We start from the raw sequence: 23772 nt of genomic DNA, 5'->3' as shown, positions 1-23772 counted from the left end.
CAAGTTGCAAATTCTGTCAAGTGTCCTCCTTGTATTAGAGGTCTTTAATCCTAAAATCTTTATAAGATAAACTCAAATTGCTTATATGCCTTATATATAGAAATACAGCTCTTGCCCGCGGCTTCACCCGCGTAAATTTATCACGGTGACAGTCATTTTTCCGGGATGAAAGATACCTATCCTATTTCCTTCTTCACACTTCAAATTACAATATAAAATAAAACTTCAAGAAGTTTGGTCGAACTTTCGCATTTATAATATTAGTTAAGATTATTTTCTTTATTATTTCAGAGTTCAGTGGAACTGGAAGTAGTTGAAGTAGAATTTGAAGATGGTTCAATTTTTTTTTAAGAAAAAAATTTCTATTGAGAGTACTTTTTAAAATTTTCATGTTGTCACTCTGAGGGTCATCATGAGGGCTGCACTCAATCCTGCGATTGAAGACGGGGGAAAATAAAAGACCAATGGTAATCTCGTTTCAATTATTTACTTTTTTGTACTTCAACATTTTAATCTCATACAATATTAAATAACATTCGCAACATGGTAAGCTTGTGTTTGTGCTCCGCTCGAAAACGAAAATTTAAATGTTTAAATATCATCTAAAAATAAATATAAGCAACATTTTTTTTTGTTGCGACAATATCGTCTTAAAATATGTATTTGTAAATCTTTTTTATACTTCAGCTTGGTTTTTGTAAACTTATTGGAAAATAGACATTATATTAAGAATAGTTATGATATTCATATGATATTTAATTCTACTTACAAAACTATTTTTATAAGTAAGGAATATCACGTTTCTATGAAATATCATTTTCACATAATTAATAAACCATTTCAAAAAATATTTACATTGTGAATTAAATTGATCTATGTATAAAAACAAAATGCAAACTAATTAATTGTACAATACTGAATTTTTATATGTTTTGCCTCACACTGGATGTCAAGAAGTATAATTCCTTCTGCCATACAACTTGAATACAATACAAAACCCTTTATTTTAAAGCAATACATACAGTTACGATCTTGAAAATAAAATTTTTATGTGCAAAAGGCGGCCTTATCAATGTGAGCGATCTCTTCCAGGCAACCTTTTGGAGAATTACTAGAAAAGAGTAAGATAGACTTGATCAGGTTCGTCCAGAAAATAAATGAACACAAAAATGTAGGCCACATTTTTGCTCTCAAATAAATTAATGTAGATTGTTACCCGACTTTTGTTGGAAAAAATAATTATGTTGCTGACTTTTTATTACGACATAAAAATTTAAGGACATTTTTCAATAATATTATACATTATCACTATTGAATTCAAGTAATTTGATTGTATAATGGGCGACATTTTATTGGAATAGGCCTATCATAAATATATTTCAAAATATATATTAATTATATATATCGAGCGAATCAGCAATGCCATTCAGGCCTGCAACTCATAACAAAATATTCTAATTAACTAAAACAAAAAACAACATACAAGACTCACTGATTAACAACTAAAATTGTGTTAAATTATATTTGTTCTATAAATTATTTATTGAAATAAATTCATTGAGTGATCAACTTTGATAGTATAGGCTGCCAATTTCTAAAAAAAAATGTTTAAATATTATCATGATTCTTTTTTTTTTTTATAGTAGACCCATACATGCAGGTTGCCTGATGGCAAGCATGTACCGCAGTCCATGGACACCAGTAACCGTATAAGAGTCACTAATGCGTTACCGACTTTTTAAGAAGACGATTTATTTTCCCCATTTAGATTTTAATATTTAAATATATATATATATATATATATATATATATGTCCCACATCGAAATAAAACGCGTCATCTTTGCCGAAATTAGCTTAGTAACAAGTTGATAATTAATAATTTGTCTAGATCAACAACCGTTGTGAAACAGCGTCCTATAAATTCATAGCAAACTTAACAATGCATGTCATCTTAACCAGTGTTATCAACAAACATATTTACAATTTAATTTAAACAAACTTAGGGTTATCAGCAAATAAATTGAATAAAGCAAATGCTAGATGCAATATAATATGTATAAAATAATATATTAACATAGTTAACATATTAATCAAGTATATTTGCCGAGTCATATTATAAAAATTTTAGCACTCTCGCTCTAAATATTATACTAGTAATGGCTTGCTAACAGCGCTCCGCTTCGCGTCGCGCAAGAATTTTTGCAGGAATGTCTAAAACTTTTCATAACAAAATTCGCTACAAAACGATCTAGCTGTTATACTATAAAACATTTTTTTTGCTGATATGCATAGTGTAATCACACCCTAAGGTTTTATCTATAAGCAAGGCACTTTGAATGCTTTTTATTATACAAAAGACAAGATTCCGTAAACAATCATCTAAAAATATACTTTATCACATTTATATAATGTATAAAATTGTGGTCCATCTTTATATACCAGTTTGTATATAATTATTATATATATATAACAACACATATAGTAAGGAACAATATTTTTTCAACATATTTAACATGTTATGTTAAGATCTACTTAAAATAAATAATGTTTTTTCGAATATTTGTTTTGATATACAATTTTTTTTACTATGTATACATATATGTTTGAATTGTGGGTAAAGCTTTTAAAGGAGCACCAATTAATTCAAAATTATTCTTATTTGTTTTCGTTTGTGTAGTTAAAAAGTTCTAAATATATAACAAAAACTGTACATATTCTGAATTTTCTATTTATTCATGAAAATTTATCTAATTATTTATAATAAACAACCTCTTTAAAAGAGCACCAAAGTACTTCTAAAATACGTATATATGTTGCACAACAACATAACCTCACACAGATGCAATATATGCAAGTGCATTCTGAAAATTTGCGGGTAACGCCATTATCACGATTTGTTATTAAATTAAATGGTCTTTTAAAGTCCATTTCTATAGAAGACGGAAAAAAGGATAACGACCCGGGTTTTTAATTATAATTTTGTATGAAACGATATCAAAGACATATCTGAATATATATACCTTTCACGTTCGGTAACACACCGCCGTCTAATTTACTAAATGTAAATGTATGCCTCAGAAAATAAAACTCTTTTCATGATGAGACGGCAGTATAGTGTGAGTGAGAGGCGAAATTGGGCCTTATCCTGTGTTAAAGATGTTGTGTGTTGTAATTTTATGCAAGTTTCTTTGGCTTTCTACTGGGATTATTGTTCATTTATCAAACATTATTTTCAGCTATGATCTTAAGTTTTAACACGACTGCCAAAAAAAGCGTACTTTTTTCTGTTTTATACATTAACATATTTTTACTTATTTTTGTCAATGTCTCGGGTTCTAAGCAACTCATCGCGATGAAAACTATACCAGACTTTAAGTTAGACAATTTGCTATACAAGTATTAAAACCGCAAGAAAATCCATTCAGCAGCTTTTGCGTGATGCGCGAACAAACAATAAAAAAAATGTTTTGGCTTCTATTAGTCCATAACGACCCACCATATACTCAGATGTACAGACATAGCCCACTTACCATTTTGTCATATGTATAGATGGGTATTTGAGTTATTATACAAAAAATATACTAATTTATTTCAAAAATATACTAAGTCTGACAGTCGTGTAATATTTTATAGTATCAAATAAAAAAAGGATTTTGGCGTCCTTTATCATAGTCACATTGACACAAAAAATTATTGCTGATCATATAACAACGATAGTCTTGAATCAGTTTAAAATCATTTATATAAACATATAAAATGTGATATTTCACATATGTGCTACAAGTTAATAATGAACACATTATAACTAGAATTCTTTGCAGCAGCAGTAACACCACATTATAATACTAAGCACACGTTATACAAAATACGGAATCATTACTCGAGGATACACACTAATTTGGGACAAAAAGTGCAAAAAATATGAGGAAAAAAAAACCTGAATAGATCTAAAAAGTGTATGTTGTGTACTACTAACAATGACACCATCATATTTTATCAAAAACTGGACCAATTTCGATGAAATTAATTAAGAATTTAGTGTAAATTGGTTGAAATATAACAATATAAGCGGAAAAATATTGAAGCTGACTGGAATAGAAATCTAGCTTTAGCCCGCGGCTCATTACGCGTGAATTTCTCACGAGAACAGTTTTTTTTTTGGGATGAAAGGTATGTTTTACAAATGTTTCACATGGACGAAAACATTCATTGGTTGAACAGATAATGCGTAAAGGGGTAAGAAATAAACTTACTTTCGAATTTGTAAGTATTATTACAATATAAATTAATGTGTGTCGATCGAGGGATGATGAGTCTGGTCGCTAATTTACTCTTAATATTTATAATATCATTAAATTTGATACAACTTATTCATTTTGCACTTTTTGCCCAGGCATTACTCAATACATTGAGAATCTTATTCGAAGTACGTGCCTCACACTCATGCGTCTTATGAACGATCATATACCTCTAGAGATCTCGTAAACAATGAAAGAAGTTGATCTTTTTGTATGAAAATTTTTATTCGACTTTGCGCCATCTATTTCTTACTTTATGTACTATTACGAACTTTTGTTTATACAGCTTACATTTCTGGGCAAAGTTAATGAAATAAAGTTTTCTCGGTATAAATATAATAACAATAATATATTTTAGTTTTCATAATACATAACATTTTTATAGATTGTTTTGACTTTGAACAAAATTGATCTGAACAGCGGAATAATATAATGTTAACTTCTACTATTCAACAATAGATGGCGCTGTATACTATAGCTTTATTCCACTAGGTGGCGACACTTTATGAACCAAAAGTTCCACCGAAAATATCTCTTGGGATAATGTTAGCGATAAATTGATCTAGTAAATAATGAATAAAGAATTATTTTATGCAAGCAAATCTTATGCCGGCTCTGTGAATTTTAACGTACATGGCTAGTTTTTAGTTGAGTTAAAAAAGACACATACTACGCAATATCGAGTCGACAGACTGATTTCGCCGATAGTGTGTAGTCGGCATTATACAAAAACAAAATCCTTACTTAAGAGACTGAGAATATCTGGAAAAATAAACTTTAGGTTCATATAGCATACCAGAAAGTCCAACACGAAACACACAGCGTAGCACGTTACTAACCCCCACATGATCCTGTCTTTTTCCCATATCGTGCACGCGTCGGGTAAAACAAGAGAGAATTTCAATGATGTGCTACGTATTTATATGTCTCATGGTAGGCCCTATCGACAACTATCGATGGTTTGAGAAAAAGCAATCCTACAATATCGATAGCCGGTTTTGGTGCAAAACTATTAATAAAGAACAACACTATCGCTATTGAACGATTGATGACTGACGATTAGACTATATTAGTATTGCTCCAAAATAGCTATCGATATCGATAATATGGATCTTTTTCGATTGTTCGCTAACACTAGCCCCTATAGTAAACACGGCACACAAATCGAACCAAAATGGTGGCCGTCAGCGCGGGATTAGAGATAAAAGTGTTACATAAAGTGATTTTCGTAGTTATTAGTTTAATTGAAAATTCTTTATTACTCATAGATAAATAACCACAAAAAATCATTTATATAACACTTTTGTCTCTAACTCAGGTGTTCGCCGCGAACTTAGTCCTCGCGAACACAATATATCTTTACGGAATTTTGAATATTTCAATAACGACCGAACCGATTTTGATGCCCCACGAACTTAAAAATTCTATTGGCATATCCTACACATATACACACCTTTTAAAATTCAACAAAATCGGACCAACGGTTCGAAAGTTATCGCATCAAACATTACAAACATCACATACAAAAAAAATATTTTTGCCCCAAGTAGAATGTTAGTCCTCGCTCGCTCGGTCAATAAAACATGTGACGGCGGCCATTTTGTTTCAGCCTATGTGTTCAGTACAGTGGCACTGCACTAGCACTCGAGGTCCATGTTGAAGCAAGTCTGTTTGTGATGAGAGCGCGAATGCGGTGCGTGGTGGTGTCCGTGCAGCAGCAGCGGCGGCAGACAAGACAGTGACACGTCTGACAGTAGTGGGGACGATTCTGGGGGGGATTTAGGGGATTATTAATATATGAGGGGTTGGAGTCGAGTTTTCAATAATTGAATTATTATAAGTTTCCAAAATTACTTTCAAAGTGTTAACCGACCGAAAGTGTGTGACGACCTCGGTGGCGCAGTGGTAAAGTGCTTGCCTCTGAACCTAGAGGTCCCGGGTTCGATCCCCGGTCGGGTCATGATGGAAAACGATCTTTTTCTGATTGGCCCGGGTCTTGGATGTTTATCTATATATGTTTTTGTTATAAAATATAGTATCGTTGAGTTAGTATCCCATAACACAAGTCTCGAACTTACTTTGGGGCTAGCTCAATCTGTGTAATTTATCCTAATATATTTATTTATTTATTTAACCTTAATGCCGGCTATACAATATCCCCGAACTCGGATAGATGTCGACACGAATGAGAACATTGCGTCTCGAAGAATTATACACGTATATCTGGTTTTACAAAAACCAGCAGTGTATATATATTATGTATACACGGCTGGTTTAAAATTGCGTTAAATAAAAGCTCTAATACAAACTAGGTAATATTCGATCGGCATCTGAGTTCGGCGACGTGCTCAGTCGACATGAGACACACAAAAATAAAGAGTAATTTATATTAAATTAAATTATTTATTACTTTTTACAATGTACTGTAAGGTAATTCAGTAACTTAGTCACCTCAGTCATTATAATCTAGGTACAATGTATACCCTGTCGGGCATTGCAATTTAAAACACGATTGTATGAGACATTGTGTACCATAAGACTGGTGTAGAAAAACAAGAATGATTTGATGAAAACATACACTTGCAAATAAGAACTCTAAAGTGTTGCCTACAAGAAAAATAAAAAATAAAAAACTTTTTTATTTCATTTCCTAATTTAACGCCCGTAGATAGCCACTGATATAACAAATCTGTGCTAAATTTCAACTCAATTGTTTCAATAGTTTCGAAGAAAACTAGCCGTATGAAGATTTAACAGATAGACAAATTCATAAAAGGTGCTAATATTAATATTTCACATGAGTTTGTACACCAATCTGACTCATGTATAGTAGTTTTCATCGACCACCACTTGCTTCCGGTGAAGGAAAAACATCGTGAGGAAATCTGCACACTTGTTGATTATTGACCTGTGTGTGAAATGGAGAAGGCAATGGCAAACCACACCATTAATAATGCCAAGAAAGTTGTTACGTGTGTTTCATTCCATGTAATGATCACGCCCCTCAGTCATGAGGTATACGACTATGAAGAAGAATGACAGATGCGGAGAAAGACATTATTTTATACTATGTAGTGATGATTATTAACTGACCTGTATTATGGTGCATGTACTGTGAGTCCACATTCAGCATATGTTGCAAGCTGGAGTCGCACTCAGCCACAACTGAGCTCAGGCTCAGCTGCGACGTCGGAGACGAGCACAGCATGGGGTCGCCTGGGGATACAACAAACAAACACTTAAGTAAGAAAGACAGAGAGATTATAAATATATATTATATTTTAATCAGCACTCTGATCACAATAATAAAACTTTTTTGATATAGTTTTTGACTATGTACATTATGTACTATGATATATTATTAGAAATAAAATTGTAAGAAACTAATGTTACGCCCTTCTGGCATGATAGGGACCAACACTGTTCAAATGAGTTTCTATAGGCATATTCCGTCCCAGTGCTGGGCAAAGATTCCACCCAACTCCTTCCAACGCACTTTATAACGTCAATTTTTTATGACATAGATAATTAAAAATACTGATTGAAAGAAAAATCGAGGCTAGGTGAGGTGTGGAAAGCCAATACGGACATTACATAGCGAGGACAAAACCGATGTTGACGTGAATGGAACTCGAAAATTTATCCCAGATTTCTAAATGGAAGTGATGGGTTCATATATCGAGTCCTTAAGTATAAATTTGATATAAGTACAAAAGTTACTTAAATGTGTGCTGTTTCAGTGGCGTTCTATTTGGTCCGAACTTAGCAGAGTCAATAGAATTAGGTAATTTACCGGCAGTGACAGGGTTGTGGGAGTCGTCATCCATGAGGTCCTCGATCTGCGCGAGGTTGAGCGCGGCGGCACCGTCCTCGCCCAGCAGCGCCGGCGACGGCGACAGCCGCATCTGTTACAAATATAAATAAATAAACATGTTAAATATATTAATACAAATCACACAGATTGAGCTAGCCCCGAAGCAAGTTCGAGACTTGTGTTATGGGATACTGACTCAACGATACTATATTTTATAACATATACATCAATAGATAAAAATCCAAGACCCGAGCCAATCAGAAAAACATCCGACCGGGGATCGAACCCAAGGACTTTACCACTTCGCCCCCGAGGTCGTCGTTACAACTTTATTTGTTAGACAATGCTAATGACACGTGAATTGTGGAAAAAGTACTGTGTTATGTTACTGATCTGTATCGCTGTAGTGGTGTTGGCGTGGATAGCATTAGGTTATGTAAATAAAAGCTTCTAATTATGAATACAAGTTTTTTTGTTGCACATATTGAAAACCCCCGCCTTTCATTATTAATTTTGCTACTACAACTTTTGAACTGCTTAACCGATTTTGAACAAATATATCTAAGAACCACCGCATAAAAATTAGCTAGCAAATAAAAAAAACCGCATCCAAATCGGTTCACCCGTTGACGAGCTACGGTGCCACGTACACAGATGGACCGACAAACTTAGCGGTCAAACTTATAACACCCCTCTTTTTGCGTCGGAGGTTAACAAATGGCTACTGTTACATGATTACATCAAAATATTCATTGGAACCATTTGGTGTTTGGCAATTAATTAAATGAAGCTAGTACTTGGGTTTCACTTACCTTAATATCCTTGTGGTTAAATAGCGGATGTTCAGGAACTGGATCCAAGCACAGGTCGGGCTCCAGGACGCCCAGCGACAGGCCTTCGTCGCGGCTCAGCGGCGAACACGAACCGAGTTTTAACCCGTCTGTAAAAAACATATTTTATTTTCATACTGGCTGATGGCTCGCGACTTCGTTCGCGTGGCCAAAAATTACAAAAAAAAAAATATTCTTTTTAAGTGTCCCTCTATCCATTTCAGTCAAAAATGCTGAATGTACAGACAAAATAGTTTTACTGTTTTATTATATGTATTATTATTAGTTATTAATATCATAACGGAACAGAATGCATTTCGTGGAAATTTTGTACACGGGTACCTGGAATAGCACAAAGGGTATATTTTATCCCGAAATTCACACGGGCGTTTCGGTGTGTTGCTAATTCACACGAATATTATAAATCTCTAATCACATTTAAAAGTGCGAAAGTCTATTAGTCAAGTTTGAATACATTTATTTATTTCATTTACATTATATAAATAATCACATAGACTGAAGTGAGACTTGTGTACTAACTTAATGATACTATATATCCATAACATGTACATACGTTATACCTGTATGTATATCTATATTATTTTATTATATGGCAGCAGGTGGGGGGTTTGATTCGAGGATATGCCAATAGTCTGTTATCTAACCCCACATTTTGCCGGTAATATTTTCCTAAATACTTCAGCGGCAATAATGACGCGAGTAAGCATTTATATCCAGCCTTATTCTCTCTCTCTCTCTCTCTCTCTCTCTCTCTTCTTTATTTATTAAGTTGCAAATTTATAATAAATCGAATTGCTGTAATCAGGTAACAAAAAAAATTGCGGCGACAACGAGCGAGAATATGTTTTGAGTTCCGCGCGGAGCCGACGGCCGCAGCGGGGCCGAGACTCACCGAGCGCGTCGAGACAGTCGGCCGCGGGACGCAGCAGCTCCGGCAGCACCACGTCCTGCACCACACCACAGGTATATATATTTTATTTAACTATATTACGAACAAGTCCATACTGATATTATAAATGCGAAAGTCTCTGTCTGTTCCGCTTTCACGGCTAAACCGCTGAACCGATTTTGATGAAATTTGGTATGCATGTAGTTAAAGAACCCCGTTCTTACATAGGCTACTACTTTTTTCAAAAATCTACCACCTTAATGTGGGGTGAAATTTTTTATGAAAATCATATCTGTTCCACTTTTGCAGAGATTTCTCTGCACGCTCACGCGGGTTAAGCGTTTGTTCCCATCTGTAAAACCCCCTAAGAGTTCCACTAGTTCTATTATCTTAAATCATAGGAATAGTGAGAGAAGAACATAAGTTCTGGGAATGGGAGCAAACGTATTCATTTAATATATTCATTTTTCAATCATTAAATATTTCATCTAATATCAGGATGCATGAAATGTTTAATTATGAGTTAACATGAGACACGCATTTTTTAAAATTAAGATATAAAACATAAAAAAACGGTATACGTAGAATTGACATTATTTATGTAACACGAAATAACACAAAAATATATACTTGTATGTAAAAGTAATAGCTATAATGAGAAACACATGACAATTAAGCAGAAATGGTACGATAATTCATGTTAATAATAATGGCGTTACGAATAAACATATAGCATAATAAATTCCACCACTAATTTGTTGAGAAACGAGCGAGAAACACTAGTGCTATCCTAATTACATCAAGTTTAACATGTCTTGGATAGCACACACATAAAAAAGCACATAGATTTCTTAAGCTTGAAGGTAAAATTTACCTTTTCTAGCTCCATAAACGACGTTGGTTCCAATTTGGGTAAGGACAGCTCCTGTCATCAAATTTTACAATGAAAACCATGAAACTTGAAATAAACTTGCTTGCTTAATTTTATTAAAAAAATATATGGAATAATTATAATTGTTAATTCCTCTTCACAAAAACAATGATCTCACAAACTATTGATTACGAAATAGAATACGGAAAGATACATTGTTATCTATACTATTATTATAGAGCGGTTGTGAGCTTGTATGTTTTAATCTCCAAAACTACAGAACCGATTTAAAAAAATCTTTCACCATTAGAAAGGTACGTTATCCATAATTGCTATATCTCAAAATTCCCACGAAGCCCCGGGCAACGTCTAGTCTATTGTAAAATGATAAAAGTATAATTCTCACCGGAGCATGTTTAGGGGAAGGATGACACTCGGAGCCGGCGGTCTCCACCCCGCTGTCGTCAGCGTGCGGCGACGCCCAGCCGTCGTCCGTCACGGGCAAACCGTGTAGTCGCGCTAGGCGTTCTAATTCCTGGGATAATAATAATGTTATCGAGAAAACTGTCGGTGAAAATGCTGTTATATTCAAGATTATTTGTGAGACAAATTAAAAAACCCCCGACGTTCAATATTCATTTCGCTACAACTTTTGAACGGCTGAACAGATTTTGATCAAACATATGTAAGAACCACCGCATAAAATCTCAACCAAAACTCACCTGTATTCTAAGCATTAACTTCCTATTGTGGAGTTCAATTTGTTTTCTCCTCTGTTCGCTTTGTTTCAACCTATTTACTTCATCCCTTAAACATTTGATATAGTCCACGCTGCTCTTGAGGATCGTCCCCTTGTTCGGCCTTACGTCCCGGATGACTTCATAGAACGGGTCGTTGGTTTTAGGGAGTAACGTCCCAAGCTCTTTGATTCTGTCATTTATGTTGAACCGGCGACGACGCTCGACTGAAAGTCAAGATAAATTTAAAATTATTTGATGTTTTTATAACTGAATAATATATATATAATAATTAATAATAATCATTTATTTTCAGAGCAAAGATCCATACATATAAAATAAAATGTTCAATATATTAAAATAAACCTGTCTATGTCACTCTCTACCCTTCCAACTATCTCCACACACAAAAAAAAAACTTAAATTCATTGTTCCGTGTTCATGTGAAAGAGGGATAACAAATCATATGGATTATATATATATATATATATATATATATATATATATATATATATATATATATATATATATTGAAGGAAATAACATTGTTAGAATAAGAAACAATTCAGAATAATATTCACTTTCAAATAGTCTGAAACATTCAAGTGAGAAACCTAGAGGACCGAGGTGAGAAACTCTAGATCAGAGGCTCACGGTAGTATGGGCAATCCCAAAAAGATCTCGTTGTTAACATAGGCGGCAACGTGCGTGTGACACCCCTGGTGTTGCAGCATCCGCAGACTGCGGTGACCACTTGCCGTGAGATTTCCACACTTCCTCAAAACTGTTTGATTTCTCAGTAGTACAAAAAACAATAGAATAAAATTTACTTACCATCTACAAAATAAAATTTACATATCATCATCAAAGCACTTCATAAATTAGACCTTCACAGATACTTTTTCACTTAAATTAGGTATATAGTACTTGCGGATGTATAGTAGTTTTTACGCGAACAAAAATACGGATAGACAGACAAAAATTCTAAAAAAATTGTTTTGGCTTCAATTAGTCCCATCATGACTTCCGATATTAATTTTTATTTAATATTATCTTCTATGTACAGTCAACAGCACATGAACCTACCAATTGCCGCGTCATAGAGGTTCATGCAAGGTAACATGATATGCCGTTGAATTTACAGACATAGCCCACTTATAATTGTATTATATATCTTAATATAAACTCACTCATGTTGTGGTTGTCCTTCTTCTGGCGGTCCTTGGCGAGGGCTGTGACGTCAGCGTCCCCGGACAGACAGTCGCCGGCCACGGAGCTGGCGGCCGACGCGGGCCCCGACGACATACCCGCGCCCGCGTCCAGCGACAGGATGTCGTCCAGGAACTCGTCCGCCTGGACCAACTCAACACATTCAACAACCAATACTCTCTCATCTAAGCGTGTCTTGTTGCTTCCTCAGCATCGGAGTTCAGAGTTCGGTTCCCTACTTTTTCGTATCCCGCTTCGCATCCCTGGTTGTCAGACCGATGATACGCATATCACTGTGGTTTACCACGGCGGCGAACCAGTGTCCAAAAGAAACAGTGTCTTTCAAAATCTCACTTTACTCGTCAAATATAACAATCTGACAGCAATTTTGTAAGTGATTCCTCAATAGAAATGTAGTTTAATGAGGCAGGTAGTCTATTTTAAATTTCCTTCCATTTTACATGAACCTTATCTGTCCTACCTGTCCTAATTATGTTGATGGTATCATAACATGTCCTCTCTGCACACAAAACATTTAGAGCATAACAAGTTTATTTGTTAGACAAATACAAAAAAACCCGACTTTTGAACGGCTGAACCGATTTTGATCAAACATATATAAGAACTACCGCATGAAAATTAGGTAACTATTTTTTTATATATATGTATAAAACCTACATTTGTTAATTGATGTCTTTGGTGAAGTTTGTTACGCCGCGTCTTCTTCACCTGCGCTTTGGAAGTTGGCAGTACTTAAAGTAATTTTTTGACGTCAATAAATGATGTATGATAAAAAAATCGCTTCACCCATTGATGAACTACGGTACCACATACACAGACAGACAGACAGACAGACACACTTAGCGGTCAAACTTATAACACTTATCTTTTTGCGTGGGGGGTTAAAAATAGGACACATCATCATTTGAGTTCACCAACGAAGCGACATACGAAGTCGCGAAGATTAATTTGCCAGTCACCATAGTCAACAAGTGTTTCCTCACCTCAGAGTTGTTGGTGCCCCGGGAGAGCCCCGGGCTGAGGAGGCTGGAGCACGAGGCCCGGTCCGGCGAGCCGGGCGTCCGGCTGCCCAGCTCCGGCGCCGACTGCACCGGCGCGCCCCGACCATTGCTCTGCGGATATATACATCAACTTTCATCACAAATCAATCAGCAATAAACACTTGAACAGTACATACGACATAAACTCCCGTTGCATAGTCAGTCATATTCAAGTTTAATTATAGTACTTACTAGCTGCGCCTCGGGGCTTGGCTCCCGTGGGAAATTCAGGATAAAAGTACCCTATGTGTCATTCCATGTTATATTCTACCCGTGTACCAAATTTTATAGCCATCTGTCGTAGACTTTGGGTGAGAGAGTAATAAACATACATACACACATAGTACGTCCTCACAAACTTTAGTAGGATTAGTAAAACTAGCATTAACCTGCGGCTCCGTCCACGTGACTTTCCCACGGGAACAGTTATTTTCCCGGCGTGATAACCTATGTCCTCTGTACTTCAACCAAGTCCAACGTTTATGCAAAATTTCAAGAAGATTGGTTGTGTAGATAAAAGCTAGAAGAGGTAACAAAAGAACAAATCTACTTTCGCATTCATAATACTCGTATTAGTTGGGATTCAATTTATATATGAAAGCCCTTATGAATTTTCACGCCGAAATTATATGATAGTTTTAGTCAATTATCATAATTCCCGCTATGTCGTACCTGTGTTGTCGGTTGAAAGGATTCACTGAGGTACTGCCGCACCTGGCTCTTCTGTTTCTGGATCACGTGATACCTGGTGGGGTTTTCCAGAACTGTTCGGACCTGGAACGAAAAAAAAAACATTTTGTTAGATCATCAAATAAGTAGGTGTTTTTAAATTATACTTGGTTCTGCTAGGTTCAATGTTCAAGGCCCGTGTATACGTATATATGTTACTGTAAAAGTCCGTATACAGGTAAATATTAAGTTTTTTCAGAAAATCTTAGGATTTACCGGTATGGGTTGGTAAATGTAATGATTTTTAAATAATTGACGATTTTTTTCGGGCTTTTGACATTGGAATTTAGTATATGCTAGGTTTTGCTGCTGACGGCTGGTAAATGTTGGTTTTGGGAATAAAACAATGATTAATTCTTATTAATCATTTATTTTTCAGTCAAATCTTAGATATTTATATGTAGGTATCATAATTATGAGAGTAATTAATTAACTAAGTAATTAGTCAAATCCTTACCTATTTTAAATTATTTTTATTTGGTAAGTATTTTTATTTATAAATGTTTTTAACTTTTGAAGGTAATATATTTTAAAGGTAAGGTATAACCTTTAAAATACTTATTACATAGTAAATAATAACAAAAGTAAAATTATTTTTTCAACATTTACCATGCCTTTGATGTAAATCTTAAGATTTACCAAGTGAATGGTGGTAAAAGTTCGAATCGCAAAATGTTCGTACTTTTACCATTAAGAGTTGGTAAATCTTAGGTTTTACTGGAACATCTTAGAATTTACGGTAGTTCGTGCTTTTACAGTAACATATACATACGTACATACGTATGTAATATCTCATCTATGCATATAGACGGCATCCCGGTTGCGTTCGCGGTTGTGAAGCCGCGAAGCCCGGAGTTAGCGTAAAAAAAATCCTTTAAGTTTGGATGATTCGGCTGCGATTTTACAAATGGCCGCATGCCCACGTTAACCATTCTTGAGAATGTTGTCACCTACTGCCGCCTAGACTGCCTACCTTAGCCGCCTCGTACTAAATTGACGATGGGATATGGAGTGGTCCTATTCTAGGGCGGAAGCACACGCCACCATCTATTTACCTTTCTTTTACAACTAGCCAGAATCTTGGTCTTTATGTTAAAAATAATGAAAAATAAATATTCATGCCGCCTCGTTGTCTCGCTACGTATAGTATAGTCAAGACGGAACCACACATGAGAACGCTTTAGCTTAAATCACTGTAATGTTGTCATTTGTTTTTCTCAATAGTTACTTCAAAAGAACCAAAGGAATCCCAATTAAATTTAAGTCCATTGTACTACTTACCAACTCTCTCTCTCATTTCCGCATGTTCCCGGCTGTGTTCGGAGCTGTCACGCCTTGAAGCGAGGTAACATTGTTTTACGAGTTGTAATATTATTTACCTGTAAAACTTGTGGAGGTAGATCGACGAGAGGCGCGATCCGCGGCACCTCCGCCGGTGCGGACTTCTTCTTATCTTCATTGTCTTTGGACTGCCCTGCTTGCTGTGCCTGCAGACACGATTAAATACATTACAAAGTTTATTTGTTAGACAAATTAAAAAAAAAAACCCCCGACTTTCAATATTCATTACGCTACAACTTTTGATCCGCTGAACGGAATTTGATTAAAAATATCTAAGAACCACCGCATAAAAATTACCTATCAAATAAAAAATACCGCATCCAAATCAGTACACCCGTTGATGAGCTACGGTGCCACGTATACAGACAGACACACTTAGCGGCACTTAAACTTATAACTTCCCTCTTTTTGCGTCGGGGTTTAAAAATTATGAGACGATACATTTAGGCAATGTGTCATTTAGTCCACCTTGCGGACATCCAGCAAGCGGCATTGCGCAAGAGTCGGGTATGCAAATACAGTACGTGCCGCCACAAGCTCATTGTAGCACTCTTTTGAATGTTAAAGTTCGCGTGGTTTGAATCGTAGGTGAGATGACAGGTGTCAAAGCTAATCGGGTTTAACAAAGTTAGGAGAAAATGTTTGAAAGATCACCATAATAAAACTAACGTCAGAAAATCAGGAGAAGAGTTAGTTCAGACAGACCCTGATATCACAGTTTAATGATATTCATCTATACTATTTATTATAAAGGTAAGCGTTTGTGAGTTTGTATGTTTGAGGTGGGTAATCTCCGAAACTACCGAAACGATTTCAAAAATTCGTTCACCATTAGAAAGGTTCATTAACCAAGATGGCAGCTGATGGCATTCATTAAACAAGATTGTTATTTTTAAGTTAAACCCCTCCTTTACATTTTAATACCAACTACAATTACTGTTGTCTATTCAATACTCTATTACCTGCCCTGCTATAGGTAACAACCAAACAAATAGATAAGAAAATCATCATCTATCTACTTAACAAAGAAAAAAATAAAACATAGTATAACCTGTAAAGATTCTCTTCTAAGTTGCTCCTGCGCATGCTCTCGCATCAACTGTTGCTTCAACTGTGTGCGAGACGTCGGCGTGAGGGTCTTGAACGTTGGCGGGCTGGAACAAACAGACAGACAGATTAGACATGTCTGAAGGGTTTTTGTTACATTTATAAAAATAAAGAGTATATAATGTATGTTAATATAATCATGGAATTGAGTTCAGTGATGAATAAGGTGTAATAACGCTCAAAAGCGTAATTAGATTTGAATATGATTACTTTACATTTTTTTACAATGTGGTGTTAAAAAAAAACACTGAATCCTACATGTTTCACCGTCCACGGGTATTCAAATTGTGTTTACGTGAAAAGCAATGGTCAAAATCGAAAATACATAATTCCAAATGTCAGAAATGTTTGTATGCCTATTATGAAAGAGACAACAAATTACGGTCACGCTAAGGGACGGTGATCATACGTTATATATGTATGGCATAGTAAAAGTTATTCCATAATACATACAACCTCTCCATAACCTTGCGTATCATAAATATTAGCCATGCTTTTCTAATAGTAAAATTATGTTCATTAAATAATTTAACGGTTTTATAGTTAACAGGATGTTGCTCGCAGTCTCGCCCGCAGCGACCTACGTTTGATTTCGGGTACTTAACTATATTTATTCCTAATTTTATCAAAATAAGTCCAGAGGTTTCGCCGTGAAAGCGTAAGAGACAGACAGACACTTTCGCATTTATGGAAGCATTTGATAACATGGATGGATATGGAAGCGCATTATAAATATGGGATGACAGGCCACTTTGAGAACAAAAAAACTATTGCTGTAGCGGTTAAGACGCCCGCCTGTGTATCGAAAGGCCTCAGGTTCGTTTCCTACTCGTGCCGTATAAGTTTGTATACCAATCTGTCTCATATTAGTTTCACTTGCTTCCGGTGAAGGAAAACATCGTGAGGAAATCTGCACACTGGTTGACAGTTTAGTTCCCTAGTGTGTACCTATGCGACTACCTGCCACTAGATGGAAGTGAGTAGTCGTAAAAGTTATGTCAGATGCCTTTAGGCGACTTGAATAAAATCTGACAACAATCCTTAGCAATAACACACTGCACCTGCAATGACTATAGTTTCAAAATCCATTAAAGAAGAAAGCTTAGATACAGACAGACGGGCAGGCGACTTTGTTTTATACTATGTAATGATAATAAAATAATACCTGAATACACGCATACATATGTTGCAACCGGTGTTGCTTCAGTAGCAAACACCACAACAAATATGTCGTGACTGGTTTCTTACGAGCCAATCTTATCTATTTGCACTGAATCAGTTGTAGGTCAAGGGTTTGTGACTGACAGTTGATAACAACAGGTACGTGTGTCGCATTGGCTTTATATGACAGCCTGAGGGATTTGCTTATTTGAATAAAAATTTGAAAAAAAAAAACCATTTATTTCTCCTCCACAGTTTTACACATTACATATTAAATATACTGAATGAAAAGTTAAAGATTCACTTCTAATTGTGCTACAGAGTTGAAAATTCTCTCGTCGCTTCAGTTTCCATGACAATGCTTGATATGATACACAATATGATAAGCATGACCTGATGGTGCATCCAGGATCGGATCCCAATGAGGGAACGGTTTACTACACGGACACAATTATCATTGACGCGCGTTGAACGCTTTATGATCAGTCTGTTGACAATTGCGGCAAAAATGTCGTTTTTGTAAAAGTCTTGTTCTATACTAAACTGGCACGCGGCCTATCTCATAGTAAGTGGTCACCGCAGTTTATGGTCGCCTGCAACACAGGGGCTGTCACACGCGCAACGCTGATCCTGAACGAATCTTTTCAAGCCCTTTTTGAAGAAATCCATGTTGTAGTCTTTAGGAAAAACTATGGCTATTTTTGCAATGATGTGCATTGAAATCTGTGCAAATTCGCCCGAGTGAATTTCCTGCAGGAAATAACTTAATTCCGGTCTTAAAGGTACCTAATGATTCCCTTCTCAAGAAAATTATGGACAGCGCGGCCGCAGCGGTCGAAACGCTCTGCGAACCACCCTTTCGCATATCTTTTAGTTGGGATTACATCGTCATCCGATTGCGGACCCTGGGCTCCGACGCCCAGCGGGAAGTGACCGGGAAGACGCTCAGATGACATAAGATTACATCGCAATCAAATTCTTTTAAAATAAACAGGGAACTGGATTAAACGTTCAAGACATGATATTACAAACAGACAAACACCGGACGAAGTAAATAATGAACTTGTTAAATGCAAACATAGGATTTAGTTGTCCATCAGAAATATGTCGAGGGATTTTCTTATTTTTATGTGGTAATTTTATCAGTTAAGTTTTCATTTGAGATGGTGTATGATAAGGACGCTTTAAACTGTCCAAGTTCATCTAAACTGGTTAACCATGTCATAATTACAGACACAATAAAGGATATATGTATAAAATTTGATAGTACGGTGGAATTTTGGCAACAGGTTTTTTTATCACTATCTCGGTATACTTGTAGTAGGTTCTCAGAGCGTTTCGAACGTTGTATCCGCGCCGTCATTATAATTTTTAAAATTTAAACAAAGACAAGTTTTAAAATAATTAATCTGTACTCTGTGTAATGTAAATTTTATGAATGACTAGATGTTGCCCGGGGCTTCGCTCCCGTGGGAATTTTGAGATTAAATATAGCAATCTTGAAATGATCCAGTAGTTTCGAAGATTACCCGCCTCACATACAAACGCTTACCTCTTTATAATAATAGTATAAATTGATTTTGTAAATGATCGTAATGACAGCGCGGTCGCAGCGGTCGAAACGCTCTGAGACCACCAATCTAAGTATATAATATTTAAATTACACATTCAAAGCTATAGGTTACAAATGTAACTGACATTGCGGGGCGGGAGCGCCTTGACCGTTAATTCCCGCAATATTGTCGCCAGTCTGTTACGATCATAACTTATAACCGCCTCGTATGTACTTACCCGACTCGTATATTACTCATATTAAAATTATTTATTTATTTTTTTAACTGTGTGAAATCGATTTAGAACAATGGCGACGAATTTGGCAACATATACGCGCACACTAGCGCCGCCATTACAGTTTTACCAATTTCTTTAATTTGTTAGTGAAAAATAAAAAGTATGATGTTAACAAACTAAGCTAACAGGATTTTGGGATTTTGACACAAAAATACGACAGAATTTTTCGTACTCTTAACGATATTTAAGGTCTTGTTTACACAGACGTTTATGTACAGTCAACAGCACATCAAGTAACGCTACATGTCGCGGTAATAGCGGCGAGAACTCAATGAATTTGGATAGTGCTGTTGACTGTAGGAATATCTATTCATTTCATTAGAAAATGGATAAACAGACAGTGAAATTATTTTAGATACTAACACGAATTAATTATTAAAATAAATTATTACAAAATATTTGTCAACATGAACACACATTTGTCATTACATAAACATATTATGACGACCACAGACGATCTCGGTGGCGCAGTGGTAAAATTCTTGCCACTGAACCGAGAGGTCCTGGGTTCGATCCCCGGTCGGGTCATGATGGAAAATTATCTTTTTCTGATTGGCCCGGGTTTTGGATGTTTATCTATATATGTATGTGTTATAAAATATAGTATCGTTGAGTTAGTATCCCATAACACAAGTCTCGAACTCGTTCAAGCTCAATCTGTGTGATTTGTCCTAATATATGTTTATTTATTCATTTATTTATAATATATATATTTATATTGGTATATTCTGATTATATTGTACTTATTCTACATGGTTCTACTATGACATAATATTAGTGGTACGGATAACCACATTTTAATCAATATTAGAGATTTAACAGGTAAACTTATTCATTGAACAAAAACTAACCTAAAAATGCGACTCCTAAAAAACAGGAATATTTCTATCCTTTTTTAAAAGTATGCCATCTCATCTTCGTTCTGGGAAGTCGTTCATTTGACCTCATTCAGTATCGCACGCGTGAACCTGAACACGAGACGAACAGTATACAGCACACCCATCTAACAATTTCAATGGAAATTCGCCACTATTACGGGAGCATAGAGGTCGGTCAGGACCGAAAATAGTGGCATTCCAATGCATTCCACATACTTAATGTTTTTTTTTTTCATGCAAAAATATTCCTCTCTTATGCAGCTATTCCCTTTATATATATTATTTATTATTATAAGGTGTATCTACTTATTAGTAATTAGCGGCCGTTTTTGAGTTTATCGCGGACAGACAGACAGACAGAGGCAGCAGAGGACTTTGTTAATTATAATATGTATAAGGGTACACTATTGGCGAACTCAAGACTATATTACATATATGGTTTGTATGAGTTTGTTATTACTACAAGAAAAAACCAGCAATGTACGTTAAATTCGCCGCTAACGGCAAACTGTCCGCCTATAGTAGCCGGCAGAACATTACAATGTAAAGAAACAAAGATTCATGTAAAGGTTGCGTCTCGCTGAGCTTGTGAAGTGGTGAGAGCCATGACGCCAGCAATCTGCTCGTAGTCAATCAAATCATTATTTAAACACCGCATTATCAGCACGCGATGCATTCACTTCTCATTCTAAGTAGTACAAGAGACGTTAACGACAATCAGACTATATATTTAGGGTGAGTTGCACCGTCAAATTTGACGTTGATTTTAAACGGTGCGCCGCTGACGTTTAGACAAAATGTCGTACTTAGCGATTTTCTGAGCACGTTACAGTTAACGTCAAACTTGACGGTGCAACCCACCCTTAGAAGCTGAAGGGTCCAATCACATGGAAAATTCCAGATAAAAGTAACTATAAGCCTAGTTAGCTAAAAAATACTATGTTATTTTGATACACAATAAACATGATGTGAATGTTTCTGTCTGTCTTCTCTCTTTTGACAATAAATAATATTTATATTGTACTAGATCTTTGCTTGCAGCGTCGCCCACGGGATGAAAGGTACGTTCTTTGTACTTCAGACTACACGCACGTAAAATTTCAAGAAGTTTGGTTCAGTAGATAAAGCGTGAAGGTATTCATATTATATATTCGCCAAACAAGTGTTACGATAATCTTGTAATTACAATAAATAATAAATATTAGACGATCAAACGAACTCCCAAGTGAAGTTCGATCACTATTATATGAGCCGCTTCATTTGAAGATATAATCAGAGGTAGTCCCTCACGAAAAATAAGATTGAGCTAGCAAAGTAAGTTCGAGACTTGTGTTATCGGTTACTAACTCAACTATACTACATTTTATAACAAATACATATATAGATAAACATCCAAGACCAATCAGAAAAAGATACTTTTCCATCATGACCCGGCCGGGAATCGAACCCGGGGCCTCTCGGTTCAGAGGCAAGCACTTTACCACCGCGCCACCGAGGTCGTCATAGTTACCTTTTACGAGTATTGCAAAATGTTGGCGCCTTCTAATATTATAACATTAAAAGATATAACGTTAATATATTTATATACTTACGACAAGTATATAAATATATTAACATTATATCTTTTCTTTACTGGGTACCAAACAAACAAATAAATAAGCAAATAAACTTTCGCATTTATAATATTAGTTCGGATTAGGATACCTTAGATTATATCAATGTGTTTTGTCCATAGGCTGTATTGGGCGTTGAGGCCAATCTGCGTGGTTTGTCCTTAAATAAGTACGTTTATTTCTATGCAAAATATCGTTGTCATTCAACGGCACGTTTTGCCTAATGCAACAACAAAATCACTCCTGGTTATTATCCTCGTGTGACGTGATAGTGTTTCGACAATCATCAGGTATTTAGGCCACGTTGTCCAAAATCGCGAAATAGATACTGTTGTGAATATAAAACAACACCCATTGATGCTATTACAGTTGTTGTTCAACAGACTGGTCTCAATATAAACGTCGATGTAACGTTGAACAATGTGTCTCACCGCTTTGGATTAATTCTCTTATTAAATATCGATGAAAAAAAAGAAATAAAACTAATCGGAATCGAAAAGTCGGTAGAAGATTTAGTTTTAGATGGATAAATGCATTTATTTGTACCAAATAGACACACATTCACAATAAAAAGTAAAAAAAGTGATAAATCTACAACGACATCTAAGAAAAAGACAAATTTATCCCATGCGGATTGTGATTTTAAGTAGTTTTTGATGTCAATATATGTTCGTACGTCATTAAGTGATGTATATCATCCTAAGTTGGATAAATAATTTTGAATTTGAATAAAAATTTTGAAATCAAGCCATCTACGATTGCTGCTTTGAATTTGCACGTATTCGATTATCTTCTTCTTCTTCGTATTCGTATGATTGAGCTGAAAAGAAGAAGAAAGGTACCTAGCAATAGCAAGATATAGGTATCCCTCAGTTCCCGCTACATTTCCCTATCCTAGGCAGTTAAGATCCAGATTATCTAACGCATGAGTTACAAAATATAAAACTCCATTTCCAGTCCAACTTCATTCATTCGGTCCCACTCCGCGCATGACCAAACATATAATTAGTTAATGAATCCAAGCCACCCATATCAATTGCCTCTAATCCGTTGACCACATTTCATCAATCACAATTCATCCCGCCGCCGCTCAGTTTTGTTCAAACTTAATAGATTTGAATCATTTATAGTATTATTTAGATCTCATAAGTACAATAGCTCAAAAAAGAAGGTCTCAACTTATAAATTCATTGCACTTTCTCTGTTATCATTACCTCGACATAAAGTTGATAAACGTACCAGGTAATCTTGTTCCTGGAGCTTGCCGTCCAAAATACTACAAAAAACAGTGATGGTATCAATTATTTTACGTTTTGTAGATTTTTAAGACCATTAAATGCAGGTAATAGAATTTTATTCCT

At 35.6% G+C, this 23772-nt stretch overlaps 1 protein-coding gene across 3 annotated transcripts in view; it reads right to left on the bottom strand.

Annotated features, from left to right (window-relative positions):
- Nucleotides 1-471: 471 nt before the first annotated feature.
- The window catches only part of Mitf (mitf), a 92520-nt gene continuing 69219 nt past the window's right edge, over nt 472-23772 (bottom strand). For all 3 annotated transcript variants that reach the window (XM_053762728.2, XM_053762729.2, XM_053762731.2), the window contains 13 exons: nt 16853-16955; nt 15840-15947; nt 14404-14505; nt 13675-13803; nt 12652-12814; nt 11447-11688; nt 11131-11259; nt 10728-10778; nt 9857-9911; nt 8926-9053; nt 8093-8204; nt 7393-7515; nt 472-6067 (listed from right to left, as the gene is read on the bottom strand). In XM_053762728.2, coding sequence (XP_053618703.1) covers nt 5937-6067; nt 7393-7515; nt 8093-8204; nt 8926-9053; nt 9857-9911; nt 10728-10778; nt 11131-11259; nt 11447-11688; nt 12652-12814; nt 13675-13803; nt 14404-14505; nt 15840-15947; nt 16853-16955 — 1576 coding nt within the window. In that variant the 3' untranslated portion in view covers nt 472-5936. The remainder of the gene's footprint in view (nt 6068-7392; nt 7516-8092; nt 8205-8925; nt 9054-9856; nt 9912-10727; nt 10779-11130; nt 11260-11446; nt 11689-12651; nt 12815-13674; nt 13804-14403; nt 14506-15839; nt 15948-16852; nt 16956-23772) is intronic.

Source organism: Plodia interpunctella, chromosome 23 (genome assembly GCF_027563975.2).
Source record: "Plodia interpunctella isolate USDA-ARS_2022_Savannah chromosome 23, ilPloInte3.2, whole genome shotgun sequence".
NCBI classification, from domain to species: Eukaryota; Metazoa; Arthropoda; class Insecta; order Lepidoptera; family Pyralidae; genus Plodia; species Plodia interpunctella.
Note: the sequence above shows the minus strand (reverse complement) of the source record. Positions and strands in the feature narration are given on the sequence as shown.